The sequence below is a fragment of the Callorhinus ursinus genome, unplaced genomic scaffold (assembly GCF_003265705.2).
Source record: "Callorhinus ursinus isolate GAN/ISIS: 27379988/994484 unplaced genomic scaffold, GSC_fseal_2.0 scaffold3, whole genome shotgun sequence".
In the NCBI taxonomy this organism is placed as follows: Eukaryota; Metazoa; Chordata; class Mammalia; order Carnivora; family Otariidae; genus Callorhinus; species Callorhinus ursinus.
The window spans coordinates 35,261,222-35,281,309 of record NW_027397065.1 but is presented as its reverse complement, the minus strand read 5'-3'; the positions used below and the strand labels follow the sequence as shown (position 1 = coordinate 35,281,309).

The window sequence follows — 20,088 nt, the reverse complement described above, 5'->3', positions numbered from 1 at the left end:
GATTACAACTACATAGTAGAACTGTAGATACCCAGAGCGCCTGGGTGGTCTTCAGTCGGTTAAGCGTCTGCCTTCGGTTCAGGTCATGATCCCAGGGTCCTGGGATCGAGTCCCACGTTGGGCTCCCTGCTCGGCGAGGAGCCTGCTTCTCCTTCTTCCTCTCCCTCTGCCCCTCCCCCCCGCTCACGTTCTCTCTATCTCAAATAAATAAAATAAAAAATTTTTAAAAAAAGAAAGAACTGTGGATAAGCAGTGGAAAGTAACTTGTGAGAAAAGATTATTGTATTGGGGTGATGGGATTATGAGTAATTTATTTTCCCTTAAAAATATACATTAGTATTGTAAAGTATGATAAATAATATTTTTAGTAATTTTTTTCTGATTATAAAAATATGTTCATCTTAGAAAATGTAGAAAAGAAAGATACAAAGATGAAAATATTTTTCATCATCTACATCTCTAGTAGATATCAATGTTACCTTTTTGGTATATTTCTTTCGGTGCTTTTTTTTAAATGCATATGCGTGTGTATGTGTTGACTGTGTATTTTCCAAATTTAAGTAACTTTCTTTATAGTTTTTTGTACACTATTGTTTTCAGGTAGCAGCACATTCTGGACATTTTCCCTTGTTCAGGATTTCTCTGCACCATCATTTTATTTTATTTTTTTTTTAAGATTTTACTTATTTATTTGAGATAGAGAGTGTGTGAAGGGAGGGGGGAAGGACAGAGGGAGAAGCAGGCTCCCTGCTGAGCAGGGAGCCCGACACAAGACTCGATCCCAGGATCCTGGGATCATGACCTGAGCCGAAGGCGGATGCTTAACCATCTGAGCCACCCAGGCGCCCCTGCACCATCATTTTAAATCACATTAAGTCGTATTGTCCTCATTTAACTATGCACCCTATTTATCTAGCAGATCCCCCCTTGTTGGACACTTAGGGGGTTCACTCTTAGTCATTCCTTTCTGGGTTTATGTAGATGGCCAAACAAGCCATCTTTATCAAAATGTGTTTCTCCTACAGAACTGTTGTTTTTTGTTTCTTGTTTTTGTTTTTTTTCCCTCTCTCGTTGCAGTGGTGTCGGGTTCATCATCCAGCTCCAAGTATGACCCTGAGATCCTGAAAGCTGAAATTGCCACCGCGAAATCCCGGGTAGGGCCCCTTTGCATGTCCCGTGGAAGGGGGTCACGGCAGCAGCCACGGGCCCCTCCCCGCCCACAAGCCCAGAGCAGGTGCTTCCACCAGGCAGTGGCGGCCACTGCCGACTGCCAGGATCCCAAATAATAGTGGGGGTGGCAGTTGTCATAGCAATTGTGATGGCAACCGCCGCTGCCATTTCACGGCATCCCCGGCGCAGCGCTCAGTGCTTCCTGTCTCGTGTTCTCGAAGCAAGCCCGTGAAGCAGCTGTTGTCAGTGTCTGGACTTTAAAGACGAGCACACACGAGCTGAGGGGAGCTGAGGAACTTGCCCAGGGTCACAAGGACTCAGGCTGCCTCCACAGTGCTTCACGTCATGCGCTGTCTTCCTAGCTGTTGCTTGTTCTCCATCGTCTGATTTAACTACGTCACGATAATTCCTTCCTGACTTCTTGGGGATAAATAGGAACCCCGTTGTCCTGATGTGGAACTAAGGCACAGCAGTTAAGGGACTTGCTCGAGGTAAAGCCAGTATTTTGAACACTGTTTCAGTTACACTTCAAGTAGGTTCTCCAAATTCAGATACCTGCAAGAAAACGTAAAAGGGGGCAGTGGGCTTGGGGTGAAGCAGGAGGGAGTGGTGGGAAGTGAGCATCCTAGAGAGCTGTGCCCTGTCTAAAGGGGTCGTTGAATTTTATCCCTCCCCTCTTGGGGCCATGCTGGAATGAGGGCTCAGTGTCAGCAGATCTTCTAATTTTAAGAAAACGGCTATACTTAGGCTTATTATAGGAGATCTCTCAATATTTCATTATTAGCAATGAACTTTTTTGATTTAATAACTGCAAGCCAAACAAAGCATTCCTGCAGGTCAAATCTGGCTCCGTGCGCCGTGTCTTGCCTCTCGCCTCCATGCTTACCGCACTCCCATACCCATTGCCTGCTTTAAGTGATGCACAGCCCTGCGAATGACCATGTTTCTCTTCTGTCTGAATAGGGAAGGGAGGCTCAGAGAGGCGAGGTGGCTTGAGAGAGGTCACCCAGCTAGGCAGTGGGAAGGCTAAGCTCTATCTCAGGGCAGCTAGCACCTGTCCACTTCCTATTTCCCTCAAGTGAGGGCTGACCCAGGATGACCTGCAGGACAGCCGGGCTGGGATGCTGACTGCACGAGCAGCTGCAGAGACCAAGGCAACATCAGTGAGGGGAAGGTGTTAGGACCATGTGGCCCAAGGGATATCATTATGCAGGGGCTGTGGGGGGCTCTGGGTTCCCCTTAGAGGAGAAGGCAGCCCGTGGTTCCATCAACCACTGACCTAGCCCCATCTGTGGTCTTCTGCCATCCAGGTCAACAAGCTCAAGAGAGAGATGGTTCACCTCCAGCAAGAGCTGCAGTTCAAAGAGCGTGGCTTTCAGACCCTGAAGAAGTAAGTCCACTCTGTCGTGCAGAGCATGGGGATGTCCCACACTCCCCTTCCTGCCCCTATGTCTCTCTCTCCTGTAAGGCCACTCTAATCCTTCAATTCCAGTTCTAGTCCACTGGTATTTACTGAAGATCCTGTCACCCAAGGTTGAGGTGTAGAAAGAGAAAAGGGGAATCATTTCATTCTTTTTTTCTGAAGATTTTATTTATTTCAGAGAGAGTGCGCAAGCATGAGCAGGGGGAGGGGCAGAGGGAGAAGCAGACTACCTGCTCAGGGAGCATGATGCTGGGGCCTGATCCCAGGACCTGAGCCCAGGACTCGGGGATCATGACCTGATTCGAAGGCAGGCACTTGACCAGCTGAGCCACCCAGGCGCTTCAAGGGAAGTCCTTGAGTTCTCATTGTCCTCTGAATTCCTGAAGCCATTAAAGTCTGTCCCGTTCTGTTGAGTTTTACCAGCCAGTCACAGAAACAAGTACTGTGCTGGGCATTTCTGGGCACCTGTCTCATCTTCTCCAGGAGATCCAGTAGGATATGGTACACACGCAAACAAAACAAACTCTTCTTTCCCCTGGCCCCTAAAGATGAGCAGCTAGTGTGCCCCACTGAAGGAACGAGGCTCTCTTCCACGACACACGGATCACTAGACGAGCATGCACGGCGCCATGCTCTATTGTTTCTTTGGAGCAGGTGCGTTGATTGCTATTATCATTATACTAGCTAAGATTCGCTGAGCAGTTTCTCTGCCGGGAAGCACTTAATCATTGTTTCTGCCTGGGTGACCTCATTTGATCCTCACTGCTACTCTATAAGGAACGTTCTCTTAGCTAACTCCGCTTTATAGGTGAGGAAACCGAGTCACATAGTAAGTGCTCAGGAAGCATTAGCTTATCGTTATGAATAGTCACACATGCAACGAACACTTATGCATTGAGTCACGTTCGGTGTATTTGATGGACTCAGTGTACAGTCATTGCAGAGGTGTCTGGAGCCCTCTTGGAAGCCCCAGGGAGAGCAGCCAGTCGATTTCTCTGTTCTAAGGGACATCTCTCTTAGATTCCCCGGGAGGCCACATCTCTACAGACAGCTGCTTCTCTAGTCACTTGCCTTTTCTGTCTCTCTCTCTGCCTATACCTTCTCCTCAGCCTGTGAACCTCAAATCCACCCCGACCACTCTCAGGGGTTGATTGGGTCTTACTCACATCTTCCCATCCTCCAAGCCCCCACTGCCTGGGGAGGAGCTACCATGAACCCCCCACCACACAAGGTTTAAGAAAGTATAGATTGTGTATAATGCTTTTTTTGTATTATAAATTGTTATAAAATACGGTTTTATGTATGTGTGCTTATATAGATGCATATGTTATTAATATATGTATATATCCCTATGCCTGTGACAGTCAAGAGCAGGAATATGAGTTTAGAAAAGTCCTATTTGTGATCTATAAAGCAAATAACCTCATGAGCCCTCCAGATTCTGAACACATAGTTTAAAGGTTACTCACTCCCACGTCATCCTACCACAGGGGCCCTCCCCTCCTCCCCCTTCCTGCAATCCTCAGGAGCTTCTGGTTAGAACATTTCCCATTATTCTCTGAGCTACCACAAACCTGTTTTACCACTTTGTCACCCTGTAGCAGCATTGAAAATTCTTGTTCTTCGGTAAGCTGACGCCGAAACCCCAAAGACAAGCCTCCTTTTTTTTTCCTCCTCCCTCCACCCAACTGATGTTTGATATCAGGCCCAGATAAGACTCATGGCAGCCCTGACCGCCCACGCTCCCTACCCGAAGCCGGCTCCATGTTCAGTGCAGAGGAAGGCATCTGCTTTTTCATGAACACCTTGGCATAGAGGGTTAGGAATGTAGCCTCAAGGGGCAGATGGCCTGGGTTCAAATCCCAGTTCCCTGGGACCTTGCAAAAATGACTTAACCCCCATGAGCTTTGGTTTCTTTATCTGAAAAATAAGTGATTGTGAAGATGAAACTGAAGCGTGTGACAGGGCCTGGCTTGTGAGTGTAAGTGTTGGCGAGAGATGTGAGGGGGTGACCTCTAGCTAGTTGCTGGCTTAGATTTGGGGAGGAACTCAGATGAACTCTGTTTGCCCCAGGCTAACGGCTATGCTGCATAAGCATTATGCATCAGTCACCTCAATTCACTGTCTCTGCCCCTTTAAGAGAAGTTTTTGTTCTGCCCCACTTTGCAGATGAGGGCGCTGACGAGGTTGAAAGTAGACCGCAGGTCCCCCCAGCCAGTAAGCGGGCAGAGTGGGATTAGAACCCAAGACTTTGGGTTTTGCCGCTCCTGTGCTAATACCTTCCTTCCTGGCTTCATCCTTAATAACCTTCTCCTCATACCCAGAAAACGAGGCCTCTTTCCATGTCCCCTGGGATCTTTTTCAGAGGCTAGTGGTGGGAGATGATCTCATCACTTCTACCTCTCGGCCTCCTGCCTTAGCAGAGCATGGGAGAAGGTGAAACTCATCCATCTGTCAGGACCGTGTTCATGGTCAGCAACCCCATTAAAAAAAAAAAAAAAAAAAGTTAAGGTTGATGAGAATTGAAGGATGCCTCTTCGGAGACTGAAAAGAAAAATCGCGATGAAAGCTCGGGACTTGGGTCCGTCAGCTGCCTCAAGCCCTTGTAAATAGGAAAGAATTGAGACTTGACATGTCATCCCTGTGGGCGGAGGGCCATGCAGCATCTTTCCGCGTGTCCCCAAAGCCGCCCTGCCCAGGTGAGAGTTGTCCGAACAAGACCGAGAGGAATTGGCTCCTGCCAGAGCCTTTGCCCTGCTTCTCTGTGGCTGTGCTGTGGCTAGCGGCTGTGTGAGTGATTTGGAAATTCTAAAACACAGGCAGCCCACTACACCCTCCTCTCCCTTGCAGCCACACAACTTTTCTTTCCCTTAAAAAAAAAAAAAAGATTCATTCAGTGAGCACATAATGGTGACCCTTTGTTCCCCTCCCCCCACCCCCCAATCCCAAGAGTGTTCCCTCTTGGAGCTCCTCTCTGGAGCCAAATTCCAGAGCCTGGGTTGCTAAGGCCCCTGAGGGAAATCAGGTAGAGGCTGTCTGAGGAGCCCAGGGCCCAGCAGACAGACCACGTCTGTCTCATCCTGCTGTGGATTCAAAGCCATCCTGTTGGCAGAGGATAGCAGGGCACAGCCCCCTCCCCAGGGCCCCCAGCCCTGCTCAAGCAAATGGCATCTCTCCTGCACCCCTCCCCCCAGCTCGGGGCAGGGCCACCTCCAGTCCTGGGGGGCCCGCCTCTCCACAGAGCATCTCAGGCGGGCCTCTGCTACCAGAAAGCTCCCTTTAGACTAATTTTTCAAACTAAATCTGAGACCAGTCTTAGCCAACCTGGCAGGCTTGCTCGGGCCCAAGTCCTCGAAAGGAACAGACAGGCTATTTTTAGTGGGGAGACATAAATGGGGCTTTGTTTTCTCTCCACGGAGGCTGAAATAACGGACAGGCAGGGGGAGGGCCGTGCTGAGACCCGGGTTCCCTCCCTCTCTCCTGCTCGGAGGCACAGACAGACTGGGATGAAAACCTGCTCCCGCCATCCGTGATTCCCCACTCAGGTTATTTTTAGCCCAGGACAGTTTGGCCTCTAGCAGGAAACCAGAGAGGAATGCCTGTGAGTGGTTTCTCATCCTGAATAATGGGTTTGTGGTGTTCCCTCAGACTGCAAGACTTGCGTTTCTCCACTGGGGACCGAGACCTCAGGCCTAGCCTTTGGGGAAAGTGTGAAGCAGTTAAAATTTATCTCTTTCCTCCGAAGCTTCTCCTCACCACAGCTTCCTTCGCCCCAGGGCCCAGACCTCCACCATCTCTGATTTGGTCTGATCTTCAGAAAGTGACATCGGGACCCTTAATTTTTTTTTCTAACTCTTTCCCACCACCCACATGAACCTGTGTGGGGAGCCCGGATGAGCTTGATTTGGTCCCGTACATCCGAGTCCACCACCTGACTACCCATCCTTTATCCCATTTGACATTTCTTTTTTTTTTTTTTTAATTTATTTATTTGACAGAGAGAGACACAGCGAGAGAGGGAACACAAGCAGGGGGAGCGGGAGAGGGAGGAGCAGGCTTCCCGCCGAGCAGGGAGCCCGATGCGGGGCTCAATCCCGGGACCCCGGGACCGTGACCTGAGCCGAAGGCAGACGCTTCATGGCTGAGCCAGCCAGGCGTGCCCCCCCCCCCCCGCCGCCATTTGACATTCCTGACAGCTTCGTGAACATGGGCTGGGCGGGTGACATTATCCAGGTGTTTTTAGAGGAGCAAGCCAAGCCTCTGAGCATTGAGGGCCGTGCCCAAGGTCATTACTGAGTAGCAGAGCTGGGAGATTTTCATCATTCGCAACTTTCTTTCGCTATGCCTGTTGACTCGGCAAATGCTTATTAAAGTCCGTGGGTTTCAGCTGGGGATGGTCTTGCTCCTCTCCCCCAAGGGGCATTAGGCAAAGTATGGAGGCATTTTTGGTTGTCACAGCTTGGGGTCAGGATGCTGCCAGCATCTAGTGGGCAGAGCCCAGGGATGCTTCTGAACATCCAGCAATGCACAGGACAGCCCCCCACCACGAAGAATCATCCTCCTCACATGTCAAGATATTGAGGTTGAGAGCCCCCAAGTTAAAGAAATGTTCTGTGCCAGATACTAAGTGGATTCAGTCCCACCCCTGTCCCAAGCCTGCCAGAGACCGGTCAAGGACACTGCCACATAGAGTACTAAGTAGAACACAGCGTAATGGTTGCAGGTCACAGCTACGCACAGTGTTATGGGAACACCTAGCCCGGCCTGGAGGACACAGGGAGGTAATCAGGGAAAGCTTCCTGTAAGAGCTGATGCTTAGAGGACCCTTGACTTCAAGGCTCCTGTCGCTTCTGCAGCCCCACACCGTGAGACATTTCACTGGAACCTGCTGTGCCTTATCCCACAGGCCCGACCTGGGGAGGGAGGCTGTGCAGGACAGAGAGGAACCTTCTTATGGGCCTGATGTGTGTCGTCTACTTTTCCCCCGGGGAGGCTCCACCCATCACCCTATCTTTGTCTGACCTTCCCCATTGACTGTTTCCTAGAATCGATAAGAAAATGTCTGATGCTCAGGGCAGCTACAAACTGGATGAAGCTCAGGCTGTCTTGAGAGAAACGAAAGCCATCAAAAAGGCCATCACTTGTGGAGAAAAAGAAAAGCAAGATCTCATTAAGGTACGAGAGTTCCAGTGACAGGAATCCCATGTTGATTTCTCCCGAGCACCTTTCTGTGCCCGGACTCGGGCTGTTCCTGCACGCTACGCAATCACTGAGTTCCCATCGCTGGTTATCTTGGGCTTTCGGTCTCATTTTATAGAGTAGGGAGAGGAGGTTCAGGAGCATTAGGTGACTTGCCTGAGGTCACGTCGCTGGCAGAGTTGTTCCACGAGCCCTCTGCTCCAGTCCAAAGGTCATGTCCTTGCCACTCTTTCCAGCCACCTGGCTTCCTTCTCAGAGAACTGGATAGGGAGGCGGTTCCGACACCAATAGCCCCGCCATCAGAACGGAACATCTTCATAAGTATTTCATCCCATGTTCTCTATCTGTGCTGAGGACCGAGCAGATGAGAGTCGATGTGACTTCACTTTGCACGCACCGTGCCTCACTTATCTCTCACACCAGGCCTAGTTCATCCCCTTCTTGCAGATAACGACGGTACAGCTCAGAATCAGTGGTGGGGCCAGGATTCAAACCCATGAACACAGACTCGGAAGCCTAGTCTTTTAATCACTGGACACTCCACCTCGCCTCACAGGAACAACCCTGACCTCAGAGATACTGGATTTGTTTGTGTTCCCATTGGCAGATGAGGAGTCAGGCTCAGAGGGGCTGTAACTGACTTAGTGAAGGGAGCTTTACGCTCTGTGACAAAGAGAATGATCTTGAAGCTCTTGCCCAGGGCAGCAGCCCAGTGAAAACATTCAGGCTCTGGTGGACAGGGAGCCGTGTTCCTATTGCGATTAGCATTTAAGAGCACTGAGTCTTAAGTCAGACAGACCAGGACCAAAGGCTGCTCTGTCATTTGCCAGCTTTTCCATACAACAACTCCCTTATGAAATAAAATAGGGACAATCCTAGGATTATCAGTCCCAGGTCTGATGTCAGGATTAAGTAAGCTGATGGTAAAGCTGACAGGTACTGAGTATTGGCTGGACTAGCACCTTGCCCTGGTCATCTCATTAAATCAATATGATAGTCCTATGAGATAGGACCTATAGTTATTCCTGTTTTTCAGGAGAGGAAACTGAGGCACAGAGCGCTTAATCAACTAGCTCAGGTCACATAGCTAGGAAGTAGCAGTGCCAGGATTCCAAGTCAGGCAGTGTGGCTCCAGAGCTGGGGCCCATGGCAGTCTCTCCCAAGTAAAAGACCCAGCCCGGTGCCCAGCACCGAGCAGTTACCCACTTGCTAGCTCTTTACTTACCTTACCGGAGTGAGCGTGGCTTCCTACTGAATGACGCAAGGTGGAGAGGGAAGCATGCAGAGGGCGACAGACCAGAGCTCCCTCCCGGGCAGTTACGTTGCTAACCCTGCCCCCCTGTCCTCTTTAGAGCCTCGCCATGCTGAAGGATGGCTTCCGCACGGAAAGAGGGTCCCACTCTGACCTGTGGTCCAGCGGCAGCTCTCTGGAGAGTTCAGGTTTCCCACTGCCGAAACAGTACCTGGACGTGAGCTCCCAGACGGACATCTCGGGAAGTGTGAGTAGGCTGTGCATCCGGGAGGCGGCTCTAGAGGGCAGCCACCTTCTCGTTTCTCACCTGCGGAGTTGACCGGTGTCTCTCTGTGGGCCCGGCTGCTAACTCAGCCTCCTGGAGCTCCGTTCTATTGCAGACCTCTTGGCCCCAGGATGACATGAGGTGATGGTGTGGAGGAAAAGCCAGCGCTGACTCCAAGGTCCTGAGTGTTGCCTGGCCATGTGCTTGCATCTCTAGATGCTGCACAGAAAGCAGGTCTGAAGGACCAGGGTCGCTCTTGGGTTCCCTTCTTACAGATTTGTAACGCCATTCCGCTTTTCTTTCACCAGCTATAAATCCGGTGATATTTTCCCCTCTGTTCATCCCAAAACGTTACGTGCGGCTTTCAGACAGCTCTCTTCCAGAGCTCAGGCTGGTCACTGTAATGAATAGTGTGAATGCCATCCGGATTTACTCCGTGGAAGTTTTAGAGCAGGACTGACCCATGGCCGTCTGGCTCATTGGGAGAACTTTTGTTTTCCTAGAGCAGGTGACATTGAGCAGACCCACCTCCCAGCCTCCGTGGCTAAATGCTGTTCCTCTCTGTTTCCTAAAGCTGTGTACCCACTTGTGAAGAGACGTTCTATCCATGTCTGCTTGGGTGAGCCCTGGAGCTTCTTGCCACTCTTCACAGAATGATGTGGCCAAATAGGCTGTCCCCTCCTTCTCCATGCCACCCAAGTGTCCAGCTATAAGCCACCGTAGGCCTCCCTGCCGGTTCTAGGACCCTCTTCTCAATCACTCAGTGTTTCAGTCCCAGCTGCAGCCTCCCTGAGTTTTCAGCGGAACCCCTCCCCAGCTCTCCCAGGATGCCTTTCTTGTATATTGGCTGCCCCTGTTTCCTCCTGACCAGCTGTCCTCCATGCTGCTGGGGCTTGAATGGGCTCCAAGCCCTTCGGGGCTGCAAGATGATATTCTGGGCGCTCCGCTTCTCTTCTGGAAGTGATGGATGTCTGAGTTTGGGGGTCTTCCCACAGCCTGCAGGAAGGAAAGTGTCTTTGCCTGACTAGCTTCCCTGCGATCACACAGCCAACTCAGTAATTGGGGGCTATTCTTAGCTACTTCCCACGCAAGCTGTCAAGTCTCTCATGAGCTCTTGAAATCCAACTCCACACCGGCCACAATGGCCCTATAATTCCCGACTTTGTTCTTTCCCCCAGTTTGGCACGAGCAGCAACAATCAGTTGGCAGAGAAGGTCAGATTGCGCCTTCGATATGAAGAGGCTAAGAGAAGGTAATTAGGGGCTGGGGGCGGGATGGTTCTAGTTATGGCAACTACCGTTGCACAGTGTCTGCTCCTTGCCTGACTTCTGAAGATAAGGATTATGGTATTTATATTTTAACTCTGAGGCTCAGAGAGGAAATGACTGAGCCAGGGACGCTTAACTAGGTAAAAAGTGGCACTGTGCTTTGAACCCAGATCTCTGAAACCTCAGAGCCTCGTTCTCTTTCCACTTACTCAGCTTGGTTTCTATAATCAGGGTTTTCCAAAGATCCTGTAAGTAGCCTGGTTTGAAGGAGCACAACTGAGGTTTTTAGCAATAAGGCGAAACAGACCCTGGATACTGAACACTTCAGCATCTCCTGCCCAATGGGGAGCCAGCTGTGCTTACAAACCGTGTAGACCCCAGTGACTCTAGACGTTCTGTGGCTTCACAGGCTCCTAAGCAGTTGGGTTCCACCGCCACAAATAAAATTAAAACAATAAGTAAAGCTGTTATTTTTAGAGCATCTGTTATGCACCAGGTATTGTATTAAAGCATTTGTATGTGTATCGTCTCATTGAATTTTAAAAACAACCTTATAGCGTGGTTTGTGTTATCTCCATGTTAGAGAAGAGAAGGGAAAGGTAAGATCTAAGATGTTTTATGACTTTTCAAGATGATGGAGTAGGATTTTGAACTCTGAACAGTCTAGCTCTAAGTCTGTGATCTCCTTATGCACGGAGCCAGCCTTCCTGGGAAAGAATCCACAGAGTGAGCTGGTGAATGAAGCCAGGCATATCGCATCCACATGCTGCCTGGCCCGTGGACACTCTAAGCCAGGCCACATAGAGTGTGGCAGTGCCTGGCTCTGCCCCTCTGCCAACTCTGTGTGAGCCGCAGAACCCTTTGCAGCAGTGACGGAAATCCTACAGAAACTAGAAGCAGCAGCAAAGGAAATTTGTTGGCTTATTGAATTCCAAAGTCCTAGGATATACCAGCTTCAGGCACAGCTGGATCCAGGGATTCAAATCATGTTACGTAGACTCAGTTTCTCTCTTCTCTACCCTACTTGCCTTTGTGTTGACAGACTTTCCTATCAAAATGTAAAGGTGACCCCCAGCAATTCTAGAGTTACATACTATCCGGTTAGCAACCCCAGCAGAAGGAGGACCTGCCTTTCCCAACAGATTTAACGGATTTTGAGTTTGAGGCTCCCTGGCTTTTCCTGGTGAACCAATCATTGTTGCAGAGTTGGAGGAATTAGAATTCTCTGAAGCTCCAGGCATGGGTCATGTGGCTAACTCTGGGAAGGGGATTGAGATTAGCTCTGTTGGACCCAAATGACTTAAGTATGGTAGGAGTGATTTCCCAAAGAAAATGTGGAGTATTACTAACAGGAGGAGGAGAAATTGGATCCTGGATCAGGTAGAGAAAACACTCTGTGCATTATTTCAGCTCCCCCTAGAGGCCCAGCAAAACAGCAGGACTTCTGCATTTGGACAGCCACTTGTCCCCTCTGAAGGGGACCACTCTAAACCCTGGATCCATTCCAGCCTGCAGTAATGCCTGTCTTAGAGGATCAGTTCCGGAGAGACCCAAGGACTGAAATCTTCCCTCTGGGCTTGAGCCATTAAACTTCTCATCGCAGAGCTTCTTGGCTCATCTGCCATTACCCAGCTTCATGCCTCCCTTTTCACCCAGAGGTAGTTTAAGTGTCAAGGAGAGAGTGGCCCGCTGAATGGAAAGCAGAGGCTGCAGGGCTTGAAGAACGGAGGTCAGGCGGCTGTAACAATGAAAAGTCTGCACGCTAAGTTTTGTCATGTGTGCATTTCTGCATAGTGAGTCCAGTGCTTTTCATCAGATCCGCCAAAAGGTGGGTGGCCTGAAGGTTAAGGAGCACTGGGAAAGCTCCACTAGAAAGTACATCTAAGCCTTAAGCATCGATCACCCCTTCAGTGTACGGCACCTAGTGGAGCCCCTGCCAGACCTGTCCAGATCACTCCATCCTCAGAGTGGCGGAAGCTACAAAGTTGTCCCAGATTACTCTCTTTGTGAATGTGGCATATAAATTAATCAACTCCGAGAATCCCTCTGATGCAGGTGGCTGGGGACTGAGCAAATCTAGATGTGTTTGTCTGCATGGAATTTTCACGACACACTGTGGAGATTTTGTCCCCAGCGGTGTTTCTATGAATGAAGGGTTGGGCCACATGTCTGCAGATAAGATCGGACTGGGAGTCCAGAGGCCTGGGCACTCCACAAGTGCTGGCCGTGTTTTTGACGAGCAGGCTTAGGTGATCCATCTCCTCTGTGGACATCTGTCCAGCAACCTCACTGCCAGGTCTTAATCTACACTGTAGGGATTGAGTGGGGCAAGGGTGTGATGCTGAAAGTCTTTGCAAAAGCTAAATCCTAAAGGATCACATCAGAGTGCTTTGAGATATTTGTAGCAGTCATCTTAGTTATATTGTGGATCTTATTTTGGTCCAAAGGATAATTATGCTTTATATCTGTGCAGCAGGCACTTGGCAACGTATAAAGAGCTCTTGATGGTAAGTTTTCATTCGGGTCTCATATCCCACCTTGCAGGTTCCATTATTGACCCCACCTTACAGGTGAGGAGACTGTGTCTCAAAGAGGTTAAAAGATGGAGCTCCCAACTCCTTCCTTTTAATATTTAATAAGTGCCTGCCGTGTACCAGGCCCTGTGCTGGAAGCTCACGATCCCAAAATGGTCTAAGAATGGTGCCTTCTGTCGAGAAGGCCAGAGCCAAGACTCTCCAGCTCAAGGCCTCTGACCCCAGTCTCTAGACTGGGAATACGCAGTTAGCAACTGCAGTATTTGCTGTCATTGTAGTGGGCCCCCGATGGCCATTGGTTGAGCATCTGTTGTGTGCCAGTTCCTCTGAATACATTATTGCTCATTTTCAGAACAAGGCTCAGGGAGTTCACCCGACGTTCTATACCTAATAAGTGGTCGAACCAGGTAATAAAACGGTAGCCGCAGAAGCATTCGTTTGAGTGCCTGCTACGTGACAAAGACCGTGCTTTGAGAGTTCATGGAATATGTCTAAAGCCTTCCGCCACAACCCCATGACAAAGGAGCTTTCGTTATTCTCTTCAGAGACATGAAGCGACTTGCCCAAGGTCCCATAGCTGGCGGTAGGAGGGTATTGCCTGGTGATGAACCCAGCTCTCTGTTCTACCAGCCTTCATGTCCCTCAGGGCAAGGACATTGCCTTGTTAATGTCTCTTCCCCACCCCTGCAGAGCCTACTCGTTGTTGGCACAGGGTAGGCACCCCATGTGTTGGTTAGATAAAAATAGGTTCCTTGAGACAACATGCTGGTCCAGTGAAGACAGTCACTGCCAGAGATGGCTCTGAGGCTGTCATGGCTCCTTGTACATAACCTTGGAAACACAGTCTATGACCCTGCTCCCGCTGTGCCCCTGGGCACACCGGTCACGCTCACCTCTCTGCCCACAGGATCGCCAACCTGAAGATCCAGCTGGCCAAGCTTGACAGCGAGGCCTGGCCTGGAGTGCTGGACTCAGAAAGGGACCGGCTGATCCTCATCAACGAGAAGGAGGAGCTGCTGAAGGAGATGCGCTTCATCAGCCCCCGAAAGTGGACCCAGGGGGAGGTGGAACAGCTGGAGATGGCCCGGAAGCGGCTGGAGAAGGATCTGCAGGCAGCTCGGGACACGCAGAGCAAGGCCCTGACGGAGAGGTGGGGCTGGGCTGGGGCCAGGAGGGCACGTGGGGCCCTACCCTCGCTGCCAGTCTGTGCTGCAGCCCAGGCAGGGGAAGGGGCAAGGGGGACCACCTGGGGCACCTGGGATCCGCCCTAAGAACACTCAGCCTGGAGATCCCGCAACTCTCCCAAGTCACAAATTGGGGGAAATGATTCACCATCCAGAATACCAGCTCCCTGGGAGTTTGCGCAGGGAATCCCAGTACCAAAACGTCTGCTCGGGTGCAGGTTTTCAGAAATTATCTTCTGACTAAAGTAAGCCACATAACCCTACGTAATGTAGACCAGTCATTTGCCAACTTTGTGGCAGTGACTCCCATGATACAGAAGTTTCACGAAACAGTGCATACTCTTTCTTTGTGTTGTAGCCCTCTGATATTGTCTCTTACCTTGCATTTCTTCTCATGATGGTCATGACCCACTAAACTGATGTCACCTCAGGCTGAGGGGTTGCAGTTTGCACTTTGCAAAACACTGGTTTAGATGGGGGGGGTGCAGGTAAACTTGCCTACACCCCAGCGGAAGCAGGCCAGACATCCTAGGTGCCTGGGTGTACACTCTCTGTGTCACCTTGTGATGGGTCCTAAGATACCTTCAGGGAGCCTTCTGAGCTCTACAGCACCCAACTCTCAATCGTACCCTAGCACCCAAATAAGCCCCACTTGCACATGGTGGGGTGCCAGATGGATCAAGGTGAGCAGGCTCTGTCTGGCCCGTTGTAAGCAAGCACATCAGAGTCCAGTGCTCATGGCTGCTAGCATCCTATGGAAGAGAGGAGAAAGCCAACCCGGTGGTCTTTTGTCTATGTCTACAGCTGTTTGCTTCTGGTCCCATGTTTGTCTGTCTGTGTCATCCCCCGGACTCCGTTGTTCTCTCTCTAGGTCTCTCTCTCCCATTTCTTCTGTTCCTCTCTCCAATCTCTCCCCCTCTCTCTCTTTCTCTCAGACTGGGGGTATCATGCTCCTCATCCTCACACATCAGCCTCTCCACTCCAGGGGCCTTTGAGAAGGACAGGAATGGACACATCCAGAAAGGGCACCACAGGCCTGCCAGACCTCAGCCACAGATCAATCACAATCAGACATCCCAACACCCCAGGTCCTACCCCCTGCTTCCACCTTCCTTCTCTGTGGGCCCCCACCACCACTTCTGAGAGCTGCTGAGCACTCACACGGGGGGCTGGTTGGAGCATGGACTCCCTGGCCTCTCCCCAGGGACCAGTTCCACAGGCCTAAGATGCAGCCCAAGCTCTTGCATTTTGAGCCAGCACCCCAGGTACTGAGCTACAGCTTGTGGGGATTCCTTCTGGAGCCTCTCCCTACTTCTGTGCTTGATGCGTTTGTGGCTTCCCAGCATGTGCCAGGCATCACACACAAATGCCAGATGGCCTGGCAAGCTGGCGCCCCTGGGAGGAGGCCTTGGCACCTGCGTGTTGCTGCAGGTGGCTACACCCCCACGCTCAGGAAGGTGAGGCCACCCGATTCCCAGTCCCCTTGACATCCTGGCGGGGCTCTGGTAGGGCCTGCGTTTTCTCCCAGAACACGTATCTGTGACTTTTCTCCCAGAGAAGGGGGGCGGAAATGAAGGTAGAAATGGTGAGCCCCAGCTGCTTCTTGGCCCCACAACCCCACAGCCTTCTAGGCCTCTGCTCTTAAGGAGAGTCAGGAGATTCCACAGTCCTCTCCATTCTGTTGAGTCAAGGATTTTGTGCACCACGGGCTCCATCTGCCGACCTGCTGCCTGCCCCGCCAGCCCCAGGCGGGGACTCTGAAAGAAGAGTGCCGAGGATTGAACTGGCCAAGACCCTCGCCACCTTGCTGAATCGCGTAGAGCAAGTTCTGGTCTTCATTGCAGAGCCTGTGTTGAAGGTCTGGGTGTGTTGGTGGAGGTTTGGCATGGTTAGGTTTTTCCATGAGAATGAACTCTTTCTCCCAGTCCCTCGGCTGGATTGGGTCAGTCAGTCCCTCTCTAGCAAGATGGCATAAGGGGATATGAGCCCCACAATGGAACACATTTGTCTGCAGGAGATAGAACAGGTAGTTCTTTCAGCAGAGTGAACGAGTTTTGCCTCCCTCCACTGGGAAAAAGTGGTTCATGCAGCAAATACTGAGCACAGCCATGTGGTGGGCACTGTGCCGAGTGCCGCAGAGCAGGACATACCACTGCAGCAGCTCGTAACCTTCGTGTGCCCGAAATCACCTGTGAGCCCTCCAATGCAGACGCGTGGGCCCTGCCCCAGACTTTCTGATTCAGTTGATCAAAGGAGGACCCAAGAAGGAGCATTTAATAAGCACGCCTCCCTTTCCATTGCAGGAGGTCTGCAGACCACACACTGAGAACCTTAAATGTTGTGGCTCCATGAGGGCAGCCCACATCCTGAGTTTGTGAGGGCACAGGCTTGCCTGACGGAGCCCCTTCCCTGTCAGATCCTGGGACCTTCGAGGGGGCTCGCTCCAGCAGTTAGAGGGGGCCATTCCAGGGGCCACCACACTCCCTAGAGCCCACCCCAAGCTGCCCTCCATGCGGGATTTCAGGAGAGGTGGGGGAGGGAGGTGGAGGGCGGGGGACTGAGAGGTAGGTCTGGATCCAGCAGATTCTTCTAAAAGCAAGGATTTTGCTTCCAGGGAGGTCATTGCTGACATGGGCTTTAGTATCAGCTATCAGCCATGCCTCCATGCAGATCTTTGCTCCCACGTTCCAGGACACTCCACCACACTCACCTGCCTCTTCTCTGGGCTCTCTGGCCCAACTCTGGCCCCACTCTCTTGGGCTCCTTTGCCTACTATTGCCAGTCCATTCAACCATGGAGTGCTGTATGTACTCAGAGCTTAGTGCTGGGCCCTCCCTTTTTTTCCGCATTATATTTTACCCTACGGTGGTACATTCATTCATTTGTTAGGGCTGCCAAACCAAAGTACCACGACATAGATGACTTCAATAGCAGAAATGTATTCTCTCACAGTTCTGGAGCCTGAAGTCCAAGACCAAAGTGTTGCTAGAATTGTTTCTTTGGAGGTTTCTCTCCTTAGCTTAACGATGGCCATCCACACATGAACGTCTGCTATGTCTTCACTTGGTCTGCTGTATGTGCAGGGTGTGTGTCCTAATCTCCTCTTATAAGAACACGGGCCATGTTGGATTAGGGCCCCTCCATATGACCTCATTTTAACCTTAGTTCCTTAAAGGCCTTTTCTCCAAATACAGTCCCCTTTTGAGGTACTGGGTTATTAAGACTTCAGCATATGAATTCTGGGGTAGGGGACACAGTCTAATCCATAGCAGATGGTCCTCTCTTTCGTGCGGTGACCCATGTGATGGGGGTTCCCCACCTTGGCAACAGCCCACCTGTTCAGCGTTCATGCCCACACATCCATAAGAGAACTCTTCTCTTCCCCTGGGCTGCTCCGCCCCTCCCCTTCCCATCTCTGCAGAAGCCATCTCCCATCTGTTCAGTTGCTAGTGGCAGGTACCTCACAGTCTTCCTCTTAACTCCCTCAGCCTTGCCCCTCATCCAGCCCATGACCTTTCTCTCTCCTCTCTAGTGTCACCCTGTTCCATGCCATCTCAATCACACCATCAGAGCGACCCCAACCCCTTGTCCCTGCCTCACGTCCACAACCTACCCCTTTTCCTCACGGCAGCCATTGGTGACCTTAAAATGAAAGTGGCCCCTGCTGCGATGCCCTGCTTGGAATGTTCTTTTTCCTGCACTTCTCCTGGCCAACTCCTGTCCATCCTTCATATCAGCTTAAATGTCTCTACTAGTCAGGGCAGGCCACCTGCTGCAAGAAACAACCCCCCAAAATCTCCATGGTTTAACACAGTAGAAGCTTGTTTCTTGCCTACATAGCGTCCAGTCGAGTATGCCTGGCTGACAGGCAGCCTTCCATGTGTTGGATCATTCAGGGACCCAGGCTCTTCCTGTCCGTGGCATCTCCCCTCTTAGAGCTCTCCAGGCGGCTGTGGGAAGGATCCACCGACTGAACCCACTCCGGCCTGATGTGCCTTCTTCGCTCACATCCTGTTGGCTGGAACCCTGTCCCATGCCCCACCCGCCCAGCTGCATGGGAATCTGTGAAGGGGTCCGGCCTTGGGCTCAGGGAGCCGAGGAGAGCATAGATCCTCAAAACAGGCCCAGCCACACAGTCACTTGCTCAGAGAGGCCCACCTGCCAGTCTAAATTGGGTCTCTCCTGAGTTCTTTTCTACCGTTCTGTACTTTTTCCTCATAAACCCTGACACACGATGTGTTAGATATTAGAGATTCGAGTATTCTCCTAATATTTGTCCTTTCCACCCCCCTCCCCAGCAGAATGTAAGCTCCATAGGAGCAGAAACTAGTTCTGTTTCGCTCACATCTTTATCCCTAGTGCCAACAGCAGGTTCTGGTATGAGGTAGGCACTCAGCAAATATTGGCGGGGTGGCTAGGGGCCAATGGATGGGAAGGAAGACGGGAGGGGGAGGGAGGGATGGTTGGGTAGAATTCTAATTCTGCCACTAACTCTCTAGCTTGAAGTAAATTATTTAACTCTAGGAGCCTCAATTTCCTCGTATGTAAAGTAGTAGAAACCATTTTAGCCGTGCAGGGTTATTGCGCAGACGAATTAAGGCTGTGTTACACATTTCCTAGCACAGCACCTGGTATGTCGTAGGCGATGAATATAGCCGTTACTCTAGGATCATACGTGGAGGCCCTATCTCCCCAAACATCCTGGTAGAACGCTTCCAGAAGATTCCTGTGTGTGTGACTGTGGGTCTGTGTGTGCATCTCCACAAGTACCTGCCTGTGATTCCTCGTTCAGATGGACGGAGGCTGGATCTCCTGGGGCTCCCCACTCATGCCCTCTGTCCCTTCAGGTTAAAATTGAACAGTAAGAGGAACCAACTGGTGAGAGAACTGGAGGAAGCCACCCGACAAGTAGCGGCTCTGCACTCCCAGCTGAAAAGGTGAGTGGTGCGGGCCGCCTGGGCGTCTGCCTTCGGCTCAGGTCATGATCCCAGGGTCCTGGGATTGAGCCCCGCATCGGGCTCCCTGCTCTGCGGGAAGCCTGCTTCTCCCTCTGCCTGCTCTGCCTGCTTGTGCTAGCACGCTCTCTCTCTCTCTCGGACAATTAAATAAATAAAATCTTAAAAAAAAAAAAAAGGTGAGTGGTGGGCAGCGAGTGCGGCCGCAGGGCTGGGCTCTGCCCTTCCTGTGTCCTCTATAGCTTCAGTGTGGACGTTTGGAAACACAGCAGGCAGCTGGTTAGGCTGGTGCACTTGGGCTGGGCCTGGTGTGGCCAGGGGCGCGATTCTTCTCTCTGGACTGCAGCGCCCACAGTCCTTCTGCCGGCACCGAGGAGCAGGCCCCCATCAGAGGCTGGTGTGTCCCACTGACGTCTCGAATACCTGCCCACCTTCTTCCCCGACACAGCGCAGGCCTTGGGCCTGGGCCTTGGTGGGCAACAAACAGCGCGTCGCTGGGATTTAGTAACATTTTGTCCCATCGGAGATTTGTAACGCTTGCCTTCTATTTACAGTAAGTGATGCTGCTTTGCCAATCACACGTAGGATATGAAGTTTCCTTTTTAAGATAAATGTATTGAAGAGTAAAGACTGAGTTTTTCTGAGGAAAGTATCAAGAAATAGCGCTGGATTCCTACAGGGAAAAAGAGTGTGCAAACGGACGAGGGCCAGTGGAGGTTTGGGAAACAGGAAGAAGTGGGCTTCTGAGGCAGCTGACTTGGGTCTGAATCCCAGGTCTGCCACTTTCTGATTATGTGGGCTTCTCAGGGTATCCCCGTTAGTGAAATGAGGGTACACG

General features: G+C 51.2%; 1 protein-coding gene across 4 annotated transcripts in view; it reads left to right on the top strand.

Annotated features, from left to right (window-relative positions):
- Positions 1-20,088, top strand: part of WWC1 (WW and C2 domain containing 1) — a 149,274-nt gene that overhangs the window by 89,163 nt on the left and 40,023 nt on the right. For all 4 annotated transcript variants that reach the window (XM_025867074.2, XM_073890163.1, XM_025867073.2 and 1 more), the window contains exons 4-10: positions 1,078-1,154; positions 2,481-2,560; positions 7,639-7,768; positions 9,145-9,291; positions 10,488-10,561; positions 14,019-14,261; positions 19,143-19,232. In XM_025867074.2, coding sequence (XP_025722859.1) covers positions 1,078-1,154; positions 2,481-2,560; positions 7,639-7,768; positions 9,145-9,291; positions 10,488-10,561; positions 14,019-14,261; positions 19,143-19,232 — 841 coding nt within the window. The remainder of the gene's footprint in view (positions 1-1,077; positions 1,155-2,480; positions 2,561-7,638; positions 7,769-9,144; positions 9,292-10,487; positions 10,562-14,018; positions 14,262-19,142; positions 19,233-20,088) is intronic.